Source organism: Grammomys surdaster, unplaced genomic scaffold (assembly GCF_004785775.1).
Source record: "Grammomys surdaster isolate TR1022 unplaced genomic scaffold, NIH_TR_1.0 218, whole genome shotgun sequence".
Lineage (NCBI taxonomy): Eukaryota > Metazoa > Chordata > Mammalia > Rodentia > Muridae > Grammomys > Grammomys surdaster.
Window position 1 is genome coordinate 3,642,513 of NW_021604663.1, and position 15,412 is coordinate 3,657,924.

The 15,412-nt window shown below is 44.9% G+C and overlaps 1 protein-coding gene across 1 annotated transcript; it reads left to right on the forward strand.

The window, feature by feature from the left end:
- Positions 1-4,693: 4,693 nt before the first annotated feature.
- On the forward strand, positions 4,694-14,298 carry Sod2 (superoxide dismutase 2). The gene is made up of 5 exons (XM_028772733.1): positions 4,694-4,764; positions 4,880-5,082; positions 6,912-7,028; positions 9,408-9,587; positions 11,338-14,298. The coding sequence occupies exons 1-5, from the start codon at positions 4,742-4,744 to the stop codon at positions 11,481-11,483; spliced, it is 669 nt and encodes a 222-aa protein (XP_028628566.1). The 5' UTR covers positions 4,694-4,741; the 3' UTR covers positions 11,484-14,298.
- The last annotated feature ends 1,114 nt before the right edge of the window (positions 14,299-15,412 follow it).

Sequence of the window (15,412 nt, forward strand, 5' to 3'; positions counted from 1 at the left end):
TAGTGGTACCTGTCTGTAACTCCGCTGCTGTTGTGGTAGTGGTACCTTGTGGGGATGTGGAACCCTGGGGTATTTGGCCACGCCCCCAGAGCCCAGAGACCTTCCACGAGGTCTCCATGTCCCAAGTAGAGGGCAGGGGAACAAGTCTCTGCCTCAAGATTTCCCTGGTCCCGCCCTTCAACCCCCTGTCCCACTTCCAATATAAGCAAAACCCTTCCGACATTTTTTGGGAAAGTACACCAGAAACATAGCCATGTTAATAAACGTCTTCAGCTCTACGCGCCTCTTGGAATCCTGGACTCATTGTGTAAGGTCAAAACCGAGCTGCGGGGTGGGAGTGGGAGAGAGAAGCCTTTTGTTCTAGTGGGCCCGGAACACTTTCTCTTGAGAGCTGCGGTTCCCTGGACGCCCGCCCTGTTGCTGCGCTCTGGCTCGTGGGGCAGGGGGATGGGAAGCCTTTCTCTCCGCGGTTCGGTTCCAGAGACTATGGCTCCGCCCAGCGCGACTGAGCAGAGCGCCCGGGACCGCCGCTCTGCCACCCGCGACCCGCGACCTGCGTCCCCGCCTGCGACCCGCGCGCGCGCGTTGCCCTACAGTACCTGGCTGTAACTTGGCTGCTGTTGTGGTAGTGGTGGAGACAGATGGGGACCTAGGGAATTGATGAGCTCCAGCTTCATTGAGAGAATGATTTAGGAAGACACGGGACGTTGATCTCTGGCCTTCCATGAGCACAGCACCTACATACCCATATGTATCTAAATCTATCCATATGACCATGTACATACATCACATACATACAGAAAGGGGGTGAGAGACAGGAACGAGTTCTGTCTTTCGGGTGTGAGGTACATTTCACTTGCATGTCAGAGAATAGAACAGAGGAAGCAGCCCTCGTGAGTGAAAGCATCACCCCTATGTGTCTCATGCCACATACTTAATTTTGTTGCAACCAGTTAGTGACTCTGCTGGCTTCTTCAAGCCATCCATACTAGATGATAGGAACCCAGGGCATGGGAGAACAGGGGCTGAGCTGCTAGCTGTGGCGATGCATGCCTCTACTCCAAGCACCCTGGAGGCCGAGGAAGCAGGTTTCCTCGGGTTACAAATATTACAAATGGGAAGATAGGTATTTCACATTTTGAGGGACATCAGTCCAAGCTGGCCAGCTTCAGTTTAAGCCAAAGGGAGACAGCCTTGATCGAGAAGGAAACCTCTCAATGAAGAGCAGCAAGTCTTTTCTGAGTTGTGGGTGAGGGGACCTTGAGGTTGGTAATTGTCCATGAGTCATAAACAGTTTCGAAAGATGTTTTTCCTGTATGCACACACACTGGCCTTGAGGTTTCAGGGTGATGAGCAGAGGTTTAACTCGGGAACTGTGGGGTTTTCTTGACATCATCATCTTGCATAAGTACCGTAGCCTCATGGTTTGGTTTGAACCGTATAATAAGGCACAACAGCTGTCTTTCAGAGACAGACCGGGTAGGGCAGAAGAAACACATAATTGCTCCAGAGCATAGCAAGCCAAATTCACACTGGGCCACGGACTTCAGCAAAGCATTTTTCAAGTGACTGGCAAGTCTCAAGTTGAGTCTGACTCTAAAGTTAAGGCAGACAAGGGCAGACAACGTGAAGACAGAGGTGCCAAACCTGTGATTCCATTTAAGTCATCCACTAGGTGGACAGATTTTGATAAAAAACTGAGGTTGTCTAGGCCAGGGTTCTCGAATCCACATTTCAAAACTAGCAGAAAACTAACAATGTGTTGCTCAACCACGTGGCCTATAGAATTAATGGTTTCTCAGTTAATTAAGCCAAGAGTAGGAGGAAGGATTGCAGCCCCCTAGGGGACAGTGTTGCGGTAAGTCTCCAACTCAAATTAGACCGGTCAAAGAAAACACAACTCAATAATTATGAATATAAGCTGCACGTCTAGGTTGGGCAGATTCACCACTACACTACTCTATTCCCCAGCTATGAGACCCTTATAACTTTCGGGTTTCCAAGCCGCACGCTTGTTCTTCCACCTCCTGCTCCTCTGTCATCCTCCTCCACTGTCTTCCTCCCCAGTTGTCCTCCTCTCTCTCTTCCACCAAACTTTACTTCTCCATCTTCCCTTCTCTGCCCAATCACTGACTCCAGCCTTTATTTTACAAATTAAGGTGGGCAGAAGGTTCACTAGAATTCACCTGTGTACTGATTTACTCCTCTGCATCCCTTCCAGGAAAGGGGAATTAGCATCAAAATACAAGGCCCGGGGCTATCCACAGGCAGGAACTCCAGAGGAAGACCAAGAGAGCCAACTCACCTGGACCCTTGGCGCTCTCTCAGAGACTGAACTAAAGGACATACTTGGGTACACTTTGGTCTTTGGTCTTCATGTGGGTCCCGAGCAACTGGAGTGGGGGCTGTTCCAAAAGCTGCTGCCTATATGTGGGATATGTTCTTCTAGCTGGGCTGCCTTGTCTGGCCTCAGTGGGAAAGGAAGCGCCTAGCCTTGCTGAAACTTGAAGTGCCAGGGTGGGGGGATATCTGGAGGGCCCCACCGGCTCAGAGGAGAAGGGAGTTAATGGGGGAAGGATTGTGGGTGAGGGTGACCATGGTGGGGGCAGTGAGCGGGATGCAAAGTGAATAACTAAAAAGTAAATAATTAATAATAATAATAATGAGTTACTGAAGGGAGAGGGCTTCGTTAGGACTGTTGCCATGCTGTTTCCCTGTAACAGTTTCTTCTTTTTGTCATTTGTGTAGCCATCTTGAGCCCCACTAGTTTTGGCATCAAGTCCTGTTCTTTAAACATTATGGTCTTATGTGGTACTGAGAGTATGCTTTCAATGGGTGACAGTTAAGGACCTGGGGTTGACACTCCTGTTTGTAGTGTTCCCTACCTGTTTCAAGTGCATCTTTGATTCATGATAAAAACTCCAAAATTCTGTTAGCTGGAAGGAATGTCAGGGCAGACGGCACATTTACAAATTGTTGTTGCCATCTATATTCTGTGAGTAGAAATCTCCTCAGAATTCGATTTCTACCCATTTTATGAGAACTTTTTTGCTTTAAAAAACCATGAAAATTGAAATTTTGGGGATTTTTGGCTTCAGAATTCCAGCATTACAGTCTTCAGGAAATTTTAGGGATTTGGTACTTTTGGGATTTCAGCATTTGGGATGACGGGCATTTGAGACTGTGTCTCTGGAGATGGCATAAGTAATTTGTGCTAGATTCCTGTCTGGATAATATTTATGACATGAAAGAAAAATAAATCTAGATGAAAAAGCCCTAGTGAAACCCATTACTGTCTATACTAACCTAATAAAAAGAAAACTCTGAAGAGGACACAGCTGAGATCATTGTACTCACGCAGAGATTTTGAGTTCAGGTTTGTGGAGCTGACTAGAATGCCCCTCATGGTAACAAGTGTTAGACCACCTTTCCTCTGCTAACATGTCAACTTCTCTTTTCAACCATGCTGACTCCGGGTATCCATAATACAACCCGGGTCTGAGGCCTGTGGACAAGTTTCCCTCTGGCAGAAAGCATCCTCTTGAAATTCCCCTTACCCTAAGCCCAGTCATCCTTAGGAGGCCTGTAAAGGGGGTGGAAAAAAACAACGGGAACTACTCAGCCTTCTGCTTCCTTAGTGTCTTCTAATCAGGGAAAACCTAAACCCTATCGGTGGCAGAGGAAAACTGTCTTAAATTCTTTGTAAATTGTTATGGAAGAATTTGATAGCCACAGTTATTAGACTGTAAGTCAACAAAGGGAAACGATGTCCTTTTACATTTGGTCGAGTAGCTGGTTTTTTTTTTTGTTTGTTTGTTTTGTTTTTTTCGAGACAGAGTTTCTCTGTGTAGTCCTGGCTGTCCTAGAACTCACTCTGTAGACCAGGCTGGCCTCGAACTCAGAAATCCACCTGTCTCTGCCTCCCAAGTGCTGGAATTAAAGGCGTGCACCACCACCGCCCGGCCGAGTAGCTCATTTTCGAAGTCACTGAATACACAAAATGCCGCAGAGTTTAATCAGGAAAGATGAACCTCGCCTTCTAATCCCAACTCTTGCTAGTTAACTGCGAGGCTGGCATACTGCACCTGAAGTCAGCAACCCCAATCTCAGGGGCAACAAAGATGAACACACGCAAACCTGCGACATGATTTAAACTCAGCAGCCCTGTCACTGGGCAGCTTGCGGAGATCAGGTCTCGGAGAAGGTCACTCCGGGCATAAATTAACTGGGTCAGAGGGGCCCTAGTTACGCCATGGCTCTGACCAGCAGCAGGGCCGTGGCTTCCCGGAGGAAAGTCTCCAGGACTTCCCAGAAGCAGGAGTGGAAAAGGAGCGGAGGGAGGCATCACAGCTCAAAGCCAGAGCTGGCTCTGGCAGCCCGAGGAGGGGCGGGGCCTAGACGGAGGGTGGGGCATAGCCACACCGGGGGCGGGGCCGGGCGGCCCGAGGCGAGGCGGGGCCAAAGCCGGTGAAGGGGGCGTGGCCACACCAGGGGGCGTAGTCACGGCAAGCCGGCGGGCTCTACCAACTCTACGCGGGGGAGACACGGCTTTCCCTGGGTGCCGCTCCGTTACGCGCCGGGCCGTCAGTGTCCCGTCCTCCCCTCCGCTGATGGGCGCACCCTGCAGGGTCACGGCTTCGCTGTGTCCTTGCGGACGCCGGGTGGGCGCCGCAGAGCAGACGCGCGCTTGCGAGCGAACGGCTGCGTTCTGAGGGGAGCAGCGGTCGTGGGAGCCTCAGCAATGTTGTGTCGGGCGGCGTGCAGGTGAGCGACAGGGCCCGGGGGCCGCGGCGTCCCCCACGGGTGGGTCTCGGGGCGGCGGATGTGGCTGGCTCGCCGTGTCAGTGGCATGACCCGGCGTCCTCTCTGTCCCTCCCAGCGCGGGCAGGAGCCTGGCCCCGGTGGCCGGTGCCGCGGGCTCCCGGCACAAGCACAGCCTCCCCGACCTGCCTTACGACTATGGCGCGCTGGAGCCGCACATTAACGCGCAGATCATGCAGCTGCACCACAGCAAGCACCACGCGGCCTACGTGAACAATCTGAACGCCACCGAGGAGAAGTACCACGAGGCGCTGGCCAAGGGTAGGTGCGAGGCCCCTGCACGGGAGGCTCCCCGTGTCCAGACGGACGTCTGTTTCGATGCAGGAGAATACCTCCGTTGGTTTGCATAAACGTCCTTTAGTATCCTGGAAAACACAGGAGCTCACGAAAGGCTTTACTATTGTGAGTGGTTTTGTTTTTTGTTTTTGTTTTTTTGGTCACTTGTGTTACTGGCTAGCGTTGGTGGTAAATCGGGAGTCCTTTAAAGACAGCTCCTGGATGCCGCTCCTTTTTGTGTAATGAATATTTAGTTTTTGTTTTGCGTACGGATATTTAAAATCTATGGCTGTTATATAACGTGGCTTTGGGAAAGTTTGTTTTGCTTTTTTTTCCAGGTAGCCTTGGCAGCCATTTTCAGGAGGGCTGAGAGTGCCCAGGCTGGGTCAGCCAGGTGCCCTTGAGTGACAGGGTGGCTGTAGCCACTAGCAGTGGCTGGGGCTTTGCTGAGAACAGGTGATGTTGGTGGCCTGGCGGCAGGTGCAGGAGAGGATCTGAAGTGGCTTCAGGAGACTGCAGCCCAAGTTGTGATTATTGTCACTGTTTTGGACAACAGTAGGATTAGTTCAGTCTAGGATTTGGACTCCCTGGCCCCATGGATGTCTCTGCCCTGTGGTCATCCTGTTTCACACCTTTTACCTTTGTGGGAGAGGAAGACATAGGAGTTAGCACTTAGCTGCAGAACAGGCTTGGTGCTTTTGGGGTCAAAGTTCACAGTAAAAATAGCTATTTTGTGAGAATCCAGTAGCTGTCACTGAATGGAACAGTAGTTAAGCTTACTTATTTACCTATGTTTTTAAGAGTTCAGCCAACACAATCCGTAGTATGTGGACTTCTGTGTGTGCACCCCAGCTGATGTATATGGGAATGCTGTGGTATTAAAAACCTATCTCTGTGTGTGTGTGTGTGTACACGTGTGTGAATGGATGCGTGCTGACACACAGAGCTAATGGAAGTTAGAGGAGTCAGAGGAAGTCAGGGAGTTCCCCCCTTCCTCTGTGGTATCCAGAAACTGAGCTCAGATTGTCAATTCAAGTCAGGGTGTTGGGTTTTCCTGGCAAGAGCTTTTTTGTTTTTTACCTGTTGAGCCAACCATCACTCCTGGGACTATTGTTTTAATGGATAAACAAGATAGTATGTTGTCTTTTTAATCTATTAGTTTTTACAAGGAGAATAATTGGTAGTCATGTCTCTAGGTTAGCGGTATTGCTTGAAAACCTAGACAGTAAAATTCTTTCCTTCTTTCTTTCTTTCTTTCTTTCTTTCTTTCTTTCTTTTTTCCTTCCTTCCTTCCTTTCTTTTTTTTTCTTTTACAAGTTTTTTTCTCTCTCTCTCCTTTTCTTAAATGTACTTTATTGAGTCTCAGGTCTGGGAAATTGGTTGAGTAAAATGTTAGTCAGTGACATCTGGTTGACTAGGGGCATCTAGTGGACAAGTGTGGCATTTCAGCATAATTGTGTAAATGGCCAAACTCAGAGAAGGAAATTACCACATTCTGGAAATTTTACTTGCAATAAGCAAATCACAGAAATCTTGAATACGGGAAGAGACTCTGATTCAGGAAATAACAGATTCAGGAAGGATGAGGTAAGAGTGAAGCCGGGGAATAGCCAAGTCGGGAAAGCAGTTCCTTTAAGGTGACATCTGACACCCAGGAAACTTTCCTCTTAATGTTGTAGACACATCTTAATTTTAATCCTTCCGTGGAGCCAGAGCTTATTTGTTTAGTGAATGCTGCCGAGAAGAAGAAAGCTGTGGTTTTATTTGCCTGGCTGAGGACGGATTTTTAAAAGGTTTACATTTTTATATTTCAGGAGATGTTACAACTCAGGTTGCCCTTCAGCCTGCACTGAAGTTCAATGGTGGGGGACATATTAATCACACCATCTTCTGGACAAACCTGAGCCCTAAGGGTGGTGGAGAACCCAAAGGTTGGTATATGCTGGTACAGCTTTATATTTGATGTACAGTAGGAATGATTGCTGCCCCGCTTCCTTAATGTTTTCTTTTAAAGAGTCTTACTGTGTAGTTCTTGCTGGCCTGGAAATCAATATGTAAACAGTTAGATTTATTAATCTGTTTATTTTTTTGAGGCAGTTTATTTTATTATGTGTATATATCTGTGTGTGGAGGTAATTTTCTTCTTTTTATTCTAGGGACTGAACTCAGTGTTTTCTGTATGCCACATATGTGCCCATTGACTTTGCCTCCAGAGGACTGTCTGTTTTCTTATTATCTGAGTTCTTCCTGAGTTATCATTTTAGCGTATTTTTTTTACAGTCAGGATGTGACGAGTTGTTAAGTTTCAAAGGGAGGAGTAGAGAATGTGTCCAGGGAGCTCTGTCACCCACTTCACACACACACACACACACACGCACATGCACACGCACACGCACACGCACGCACGCACGCACGCACGCACACACGCACGTGCTCACACACCCTGCATGCACTGCCCACTCTTAGGATAAGTGTTAGGGAAAACCTGGAAACCTGGGCAAACCTAGTACTTAGAGAAGATGACCTTTCCACTGCTGGCCCTGGACCCTGGGAAAGAAGACACACAGCCATCTGAGCTCATCCATGGGATACAGGGGTAGTTAGGGGTCTGCTTTCAGAGTTGCATGTAAAGGGCTTGGAGTAGTGCTTTTGATTATTATTTTTAATATGAAAAACTCACTTGCCCCAGTAAAACAAGTTTTCCATGAGAATAAAAACAAAAACAACAAAAAGAGAAACTTTGTGCAATGAAGGGTGTGTATAGTCTACCTGTCTTTAAACAAAAGCAAATCCTCAGGCTGGAGAGATGGCTCAGCGGTTAAGAGTACTAACTGCTCTTCCAGAGGTCCTGAGTTCACAACCATCTGTAATGGGATCCAATGCCTTTTTCTGGTGTGTCTGAAGACAGTGACAGTGTACTCATATACATAAAATAAATAAAAATAAAACCAAAAAACCCCCCAAAAGCAAAACAAACAAAACCCCCAAAACCAAAATAACATTAATAACAACAACAACAAAAACAAATCCTCTACCCTTCAGGCACTCTGTACACTGTATACTTCCTGTAAGACATTAGATAGTTATGCCACCTTATCAATATGGCTGCCATGCTTCCTCTGACTTCCTGTGTGACTTATGGAGGCTCAGTTGACTTCAGTTATCCTCTGACTAGGGAAGTGAGGGCTATAGTATAGATCTCCTCCCTCTTCATGTGCCTTAAGTATTTGGTCTTGTTGGTTCTCTTCCAGTCCCCATCTCTGTGGTGGTGATGCTGGGATTGAAGCCTGGTCTTCCATGTGCTAGGCCAACCTTCTGTTACTGAGCTACATTCCCAACATTATGTCGTTCATGCTGTTTGTTTGTTTATTTTTAACCATTGGTGTAAAAGGCAGCCTGACTTATTCACTAATAATAAGCCCATGACTAGATACCTGTGAGGTTTTGGCTATGAGCAGGATATGAGATGTGTTGAGGTCTCTTTTTCCTCTTCCTTCTCTTCCTCCTCCTCCTGTTGATGTTTCTGTTACATAGTTCGTACCACTTGAAGCATTAGCATTGTTTGTAAAAGATAATTATGCTTTAGCCAATAGAATGAGGGAAGTGAGATGTTGGGACCCATTTGATTCAGTTGATATGCTTCATGTAGAATCAGTTCTATATTGCTACAGAATGAAAAGATTCTAGGGCTGGGGTAGTACATGCCTGTAATCCCAGCACTTGGGAGGTAGAGGCAGGAGGCTCAGAAGTTTGAGTCCGGGGGCGTGTGTGTGTGTGTGTGTGTGTGTGTGTGTTTATGTTGGTTGTCTTTTCCCTCACTGCTCCCTCTTTCTCTCTTTACTTTATTGGGGTCAGTTCCAGGGCTTCATGAATATTAGATCTGTTCACTGAGCTCTGCTCCAGCCCTCCTAAGTGTATCAGTAGCTCAATAACAAGAGAGAAGCCTTCATTTAAAGAACAGTATGATAAAGATGAGAAGATCTAGGCTTGGAGAATGCTGAATAACAGCAGTAACTTTCAATTTCCAAACGGGGTCATAGGATAGGGGCACAACTATGACATGGGAAAAACAGAAAGGAAGCCTATGGAGAAGGCTCTTCCCTTCCTGGCTTCCTTCACTAGCACAAGGAACGGAGAGACCCTGACTGCACTCAATAGTCAACCTCAGCCCAGTGTCCTTGTGGTGGGACGTAGGCATCTTCTCACAGGTGTGGTCCAGTCGGTCCTTTGACAAGAATATTTTAGTGTTGTGAACCTAACATTCTATTGTAGCTTTTGAAGTCTTTTTTTGGCTTTGTTTTTTCCTTCAGGAGAGTTGCTGGAGGCTATCAAGCGTGACTTTGGGTCTTTTGAGAAGTTTAAGGAGAAACTGACAGCCGTGTCTGTGGGAGTCCAAGGTTCAGGCTGGGGCTGGCTTGGCTTCAATAAGGAGCAAGGTCGCTTACAGATTGCTGCCTGCTCTAATCAGGACCCTCTGCAAGGAACAACAGGTGAGAGAGCTTCAAAACTCTTAATCTTTCCGTGTCAGAGATATGGCTTCCTAGAAAGGAATAAGTTAGAAATAAGGTAAATTAGCAGAGTTTAAACGTGTGAATGTGTGATAATTTGAGGAAATGTTAATGAATTGTACCCAGAGTCTTTATAATAAAAACTGATTGATAGTCTGTAAAATAAGCACGTGTGATTTCTGTAGACTCCTTTATTTATTTATTTATTTATTTATTTAAGATTTTATTTATTTATTTATTTACTTATTTATTTTTAAATGTATATTGAGTACACTGTAGCTGTCTTCAGACACACCAGAAGAGAGCATCAGATCCCATTACAGATGGTTGTGAGCCACCATGTGGTTGCTGGGAATTGAACTCAGGACCTCTGGAAGAACAATCAGTGCTCTTAACCACTGAGCCATCTCTCCAGCCCTGTAGACTCCTTTAATAAGACTGTTTTAATGATAAGTTCTGCTTCATTCTATATAAGATTATTGTCAGATTTATTGTATGCACTACAATAAGAACCTAAGATTATTAGATAAGCAATAAAGGAAGAAAGAAATGCAGGCTGACCTGACCTGGAACGCGTGCTTTCCTCATGAGTGTTGGACTTAAACTGGGGCCAGAACCTAGGCCCTCAGTCCTGCCTCCTGCACGGCTTCAGTGTGTGACACTCCCTGCTCAGCAAATGCTTTCTTGTTCCCTGGGTCTGATTGACCTGGTTATCCTCTATGTCACCGAAGACTGAGGGAAGTGGAGCGCCATGGTGTGTAGCAGTCGGTTGGCTGTGGCTCCTCCGCCCTCCGCTCTCCACTCTGTGCTGTGACGTCTCAGACAGTAGCTCCTGCCCCTCTCCTCACCTCTGCTGTGTCACTCATTCTTCATGCACAGTCAGATTTTGGGGAGGCGAGGTGCCACCAAATCTGTTAAAGCCATGCTTATCTTGCATACAGTGAGTCCCTCAGTCAGGCCTGCTTCTCAGGTACCCCACACAGAGGTGGTGGTTTCCACAGTCCTTTCTCTCCACACACAAAGCACTCTGGGATGAAAAGTCACTCGAAATATCGCTACTTTATTAGCAACGAGTTATGTTCCTCACAACTGACCTAGATAAAGTGGTTGAGATGTTTTTATAGGAAGGCTTGAGAAGTGTGTTTGGGACCTAGTGTTCCTTGTAACTCAGGGTGGTCTGGCCTATTTCATATTCTTCTGCTTGAGCCTCCGTGTGTTGGGAACACAGACCTGTGCTACTTTACCTGACTTGAGGACTTAATTTTTTTTTAAATGTAGCACTAAGTTCTTCATTTATACCATTTAATTTCTGAAGGCAGTGTTCATTTTTCTTTGGTCCTGTTTAGCTTCTTGTTAACCTATTCCTTTTAGTGACTCATTGATGTTTATTCCAGAAAACTGAAAGTACCCTTGGAGAGTAGAACTGGTTTCTCAGCCTCCTCCCCTACAACTCTCGGGAATGGAAGCTCAGGGCCTTAGCCGTCCCCTCTCACTTGTGGGTCCTGACTAAGGCCGGGAGGAAGGGTGGGCTTCAATGTTTGGCGCTTCTGTTGCTATTTCAGCAGCAGGGATTAAGGTTCTGTGGTTTAACCTGACCTTTCATATTATTTATTATATTTTCTTCCAAAATAAAAACTTTAAATGTTTTTGCAGGGGTAAGCAAATTTTCTGTTACCTAAGACACAAGTGAATGATGCCGTATTAAACAGTAATTTTTCTCTCTTTCTCACAGGCCTTATTCCGCTGCTGGGGATTGACGTGTGGGAGCACGCATACTACCTCCAGTACAAAAACGTCAGGCCTGACTATCTGAAGGCTATTTGGAATGTAATCAACTGGGAGAATGTTACTGAAAGATACACAGCTTGCAAGAAGTAAAGCCTTTTGGCCACGTTGAGTATGCCAGGCCCTTGGCTGTTTTATAGTAGTGTAGAGCACTGCAGCACTATGACTGAGAGCTGTAATCTTTACTGATGTTTATCCACATATGTGATGAGCATAATGTTATGATAATTTCTTATTTTAATTAAATTTACTATTAGTACAACTGTTTGAGAACAGTACATACTCTGTGTGAATTGCTCTTGATTGAATGTTTTCACTATAGCCTTGAATTGCTTGAACGCTATAACTGTCATTATAAGACCGTTAGAAATATTCCATCTCTATGTTTTAGAGGCCTGTGGGAGAGTCTGTAATCCTGTTCTACTGCAGTAGAAAAAAATTGAGTTGTTCTTTTCTCCTTCCTGAGTTGTTTAATAATGAAATAGAGAACTGAATAGTTCTCTTTTCTATTAAAAATTGCTATTTTTCATAAGTAGTCCTCTATTTAGTGGATATCACCTAGTTATCTTTGTTTATATGATCACAGTTTCACAGAAACACCATTTTTCACTTGAACTCTGTAACTAGGCTAAGGATGGATGGAGTTCTGTGGTAGAGCCTTGCCTGTCTTATGCAAGGCCCTGGGCTCTACTCAGCACTGAAACAAGTCAACAGAACCATTCTTTGGTTCCTGACTTAGGACTGTTTATTATGAGAGGAGTGTAATGGTGCCTCTGGGTTTTCTACAGGCAGAGATGCAAAAACAGTTAACCTTGTCTTTATAAACCATCTGTGTGCTGTATGAACGTGCTCAAGGTAGACAGGGTAGACAGGGCCTGTCCGATGATGTCAACCATGAGGACTAGGTCACAGGGCATTCTGGAAGCCGATCAGCCCCATTAATTGTGTATCTCAGGAGAACTGGACCCTGAGTGAGGTGGCACCTTTCTCAGTAGAGGCAAATGACTTTCTGAGTGAGGGTAGGCAAATAGGGTGTCTTCAGAACATTAGTTTTCAGAGACACGTATCTTCATTTTTTTCTGCAGTTTCAAGAATTTATAGTCACAAGAGGGCCTTTGTACTGTTTTCAAGGACGCCCTTTCCTGAAAAGGTGACACAGTGTTTCTGGTTGTGTTCCTGTGCAGCGTTTGCATGTGGAGCTGTGCACTGTGGAAATGCCAACAGGGCCCTTTTGTGAATCTGCCTTTTCACATTTCATCTCACCATCTTCCTTGTCATCTTCAATGACTATGTAATCTTTTATCAGCTGGACATTACTGAATAGTTTGTGTTTAATGTTGTTTATTACCAAAAAGGCTGTGGTCAGCAACCCCATGCACGCAAATTACCTCTTAATGGAGCATTTTTTAAAGGTTTATTTTCTTTTTAATTATGTGTGTCTGTGTATGTTCTGTTCACGGTGCCCGTGGAGGACAGAAGAACGTGTTGGGTCTGGGTCTCTTAGAGCTGGAACAGTTAGAGGCAGCCGTGAGCTGGGAACGGGGCTGAGATCATCTGGGAGAGCGTCATCTGGGAGAGCAATAAGCACTTACCCACTGAGCCTTCTTTCCAGACCCTGGGATTTTTTTTTTTTTTTAATATTGAGTTTCTTCTTAAACCTATTTTGTCCCAAGTTTATTTTCTAATCCTCCCCTCAAGTATATTTTTCTTTTTCCTAATGGAAAAATGGAGTGACTTAGCAGTTTCAATATTGAAGACTAAAGTTAAAAAAACAAAACAAAATTTAAATTCAAAGCACTTTTTGGCATTCTGTGTAGAAGCTAGTGAGGTGTTTTGAGTGTCACTGCTGACAAAGGACTTGTAAGAGTGAGTAGCAGCCATTGTATGAACAGTGAGAGGACTGAGCGAATGAGTCACATGGTTCCACTTAGCCTTGTGTACAAGGCTGTGAACACTTTTAAACAGACCTTTTAGGAAGGTCGTTGATGGATGGACTTTTGAAAACAAGTCTTTAGGTCAGCGTTTATTTTGAGCTAACAAAGATTTACAGAGACTACTGTCTTTATATGACTTTGACTCCTACGAAGCTTCAGATTAAAAAAAAATTCAATGTTGAACTTTCTATGAGGCTCTGTCTGTGCTGTGGGTTTCTGTTGGTGAGGATGAGGGATCACACTGTGTCTGGTAAGTCTCCTCAGTGTGTAGACTTTATGAGACCAACAGAGTTACATCTAGTAGCAATGAGGCTTAGATGATATAGCTGTGTCTTTTTTAGAATAGAGGCAAGTAAATTTACTGTTCATCTGGGAAGGAGTGTGTGTGTGTGTGTGTGTGTGTGTATGTGTAACACACTACAGCATGTGTTCCAGTTGTGGCTGAACTTAAATAGACATTAACATGATTGATAAACACTGGAGGGAAACAAGGAAGCAGAATAAATATTTCCTTTGAGGTAGTATCTGCTGTTTGAACTATTGTGTGTTAATTAAACTTTGGAGTTTAGAAATTGCTTATTGCACCTGAAATTCTTGGTCTAAAGTGAGATCCGAATTTCTGTTGAGCACCTTTACAAAAAGTATAGAAGCCATATAGTCAGTACTTAGGTGTTTTATGTAGGTCATATCTAAAACTAGGTATAAATGCTGGGTATTTTTCCTGTTTTAATTTCTGTCACACTACTGTTAAGAAAGCTGTTAGGTACATTTTTAAATAAATCACAGCAAAACACTATCCTACTAATCCCAGCAAGCTAACATCTGTCTTCTGAACATCATGTCTGCCACCTGCTGAAAGGCCTGAAAGGTCCTGGCTAGTTTTCATTTACTTATTGGTTAAAGAAGCATTTATTTTCCTATTGTAAGTGCAAAGTGTTTTTTGATTGTTAATAAAAAAAGTTGCCAACTATCAAGAGGTCTGCATGATGTATCTGTGTCAGCATTAGCAATCCTATCATGCTGTCCTTTCTGTTGTTTTCTGTAAGAGGAGTAAATAATAGGCAGTTGAAGGGGTTTTGTTTATTTTTTTTGAAATTTTACTCTTAAAATCCAGAAGTCATATAAATTCTTTATTAACAGATCTAGTTATATAATGTATATTAGGAGGGATATAGGACTAAACTGTGTTTATATGCTCCTAAACCCCTCAACACTTTGGCCCCAGATTCTCCAGGGTAATTGGTTGCTTGTTCTATAACTGATAATTGTCTCCCAGACAGCGAACACTACAGATACTCTGCAGTCCCAGGTTGTGTGTATATTTTAAAGCAGCTATCTGTATATTGGGTTTAGTGGTTAATTTGGAGTGTCCACTTTATTGGATTATGACCTGCCTAGAACATTAGAGAGAGATACTTTCCTGTGATGATATTTTCAGAAAACATTAACTGAGGGATAAGAGTTGCCTTAAATGTAGGTGGAACCCAGACTCAATAAAAGGAGGACGAGGAGAAAGCCAGCTGAGCCAGCATCCTGCTGGGTGGAGACAGAGGTAAGGAGTCAGCCACGAGTTCTGTCATCTGGCACCTGTTCTATTCCTCCACTGTGTGATACGACGGGCCATCCCTTCAACCATGAAGCAAGTCTCTCAGTTGGGTTTTTTTTTTTTTTTTTGGTTTTTCGAGACAGGGTTTCTTTGTGTAGCTCTGGCTGTCCTGGAACTCACTCTGTAGACCAGGCTGGCCTCAAACTCAGAAATCTGCCTGCCTGTCTCTGCCTCCCAAGTGCTGGGATTAAAGGCGTGCGCCACCACTGCCCGGCTTCCTCAGTTGTTTCTTGTCAGGTGTTTGATCACATTGGTGAGAGAAGTAACATATGTTAGTGTTCCCAGTTTGACTGCCTCCTTGGGAGTGATTAACATGTAATTGATCCATTCTAAAGGTCTCATAAAGGGTACAGATGGATAGCCAGCTGGAGATGCACAGGGTGAGGTGGTTCAGAGGAGCTCCCCCGTGTATTTTCCTCCAGGTACTTCCCCACGTTCACCTGTCTTGAAGCACACCTAAATTGCTTTTTGGAGACTTCTTT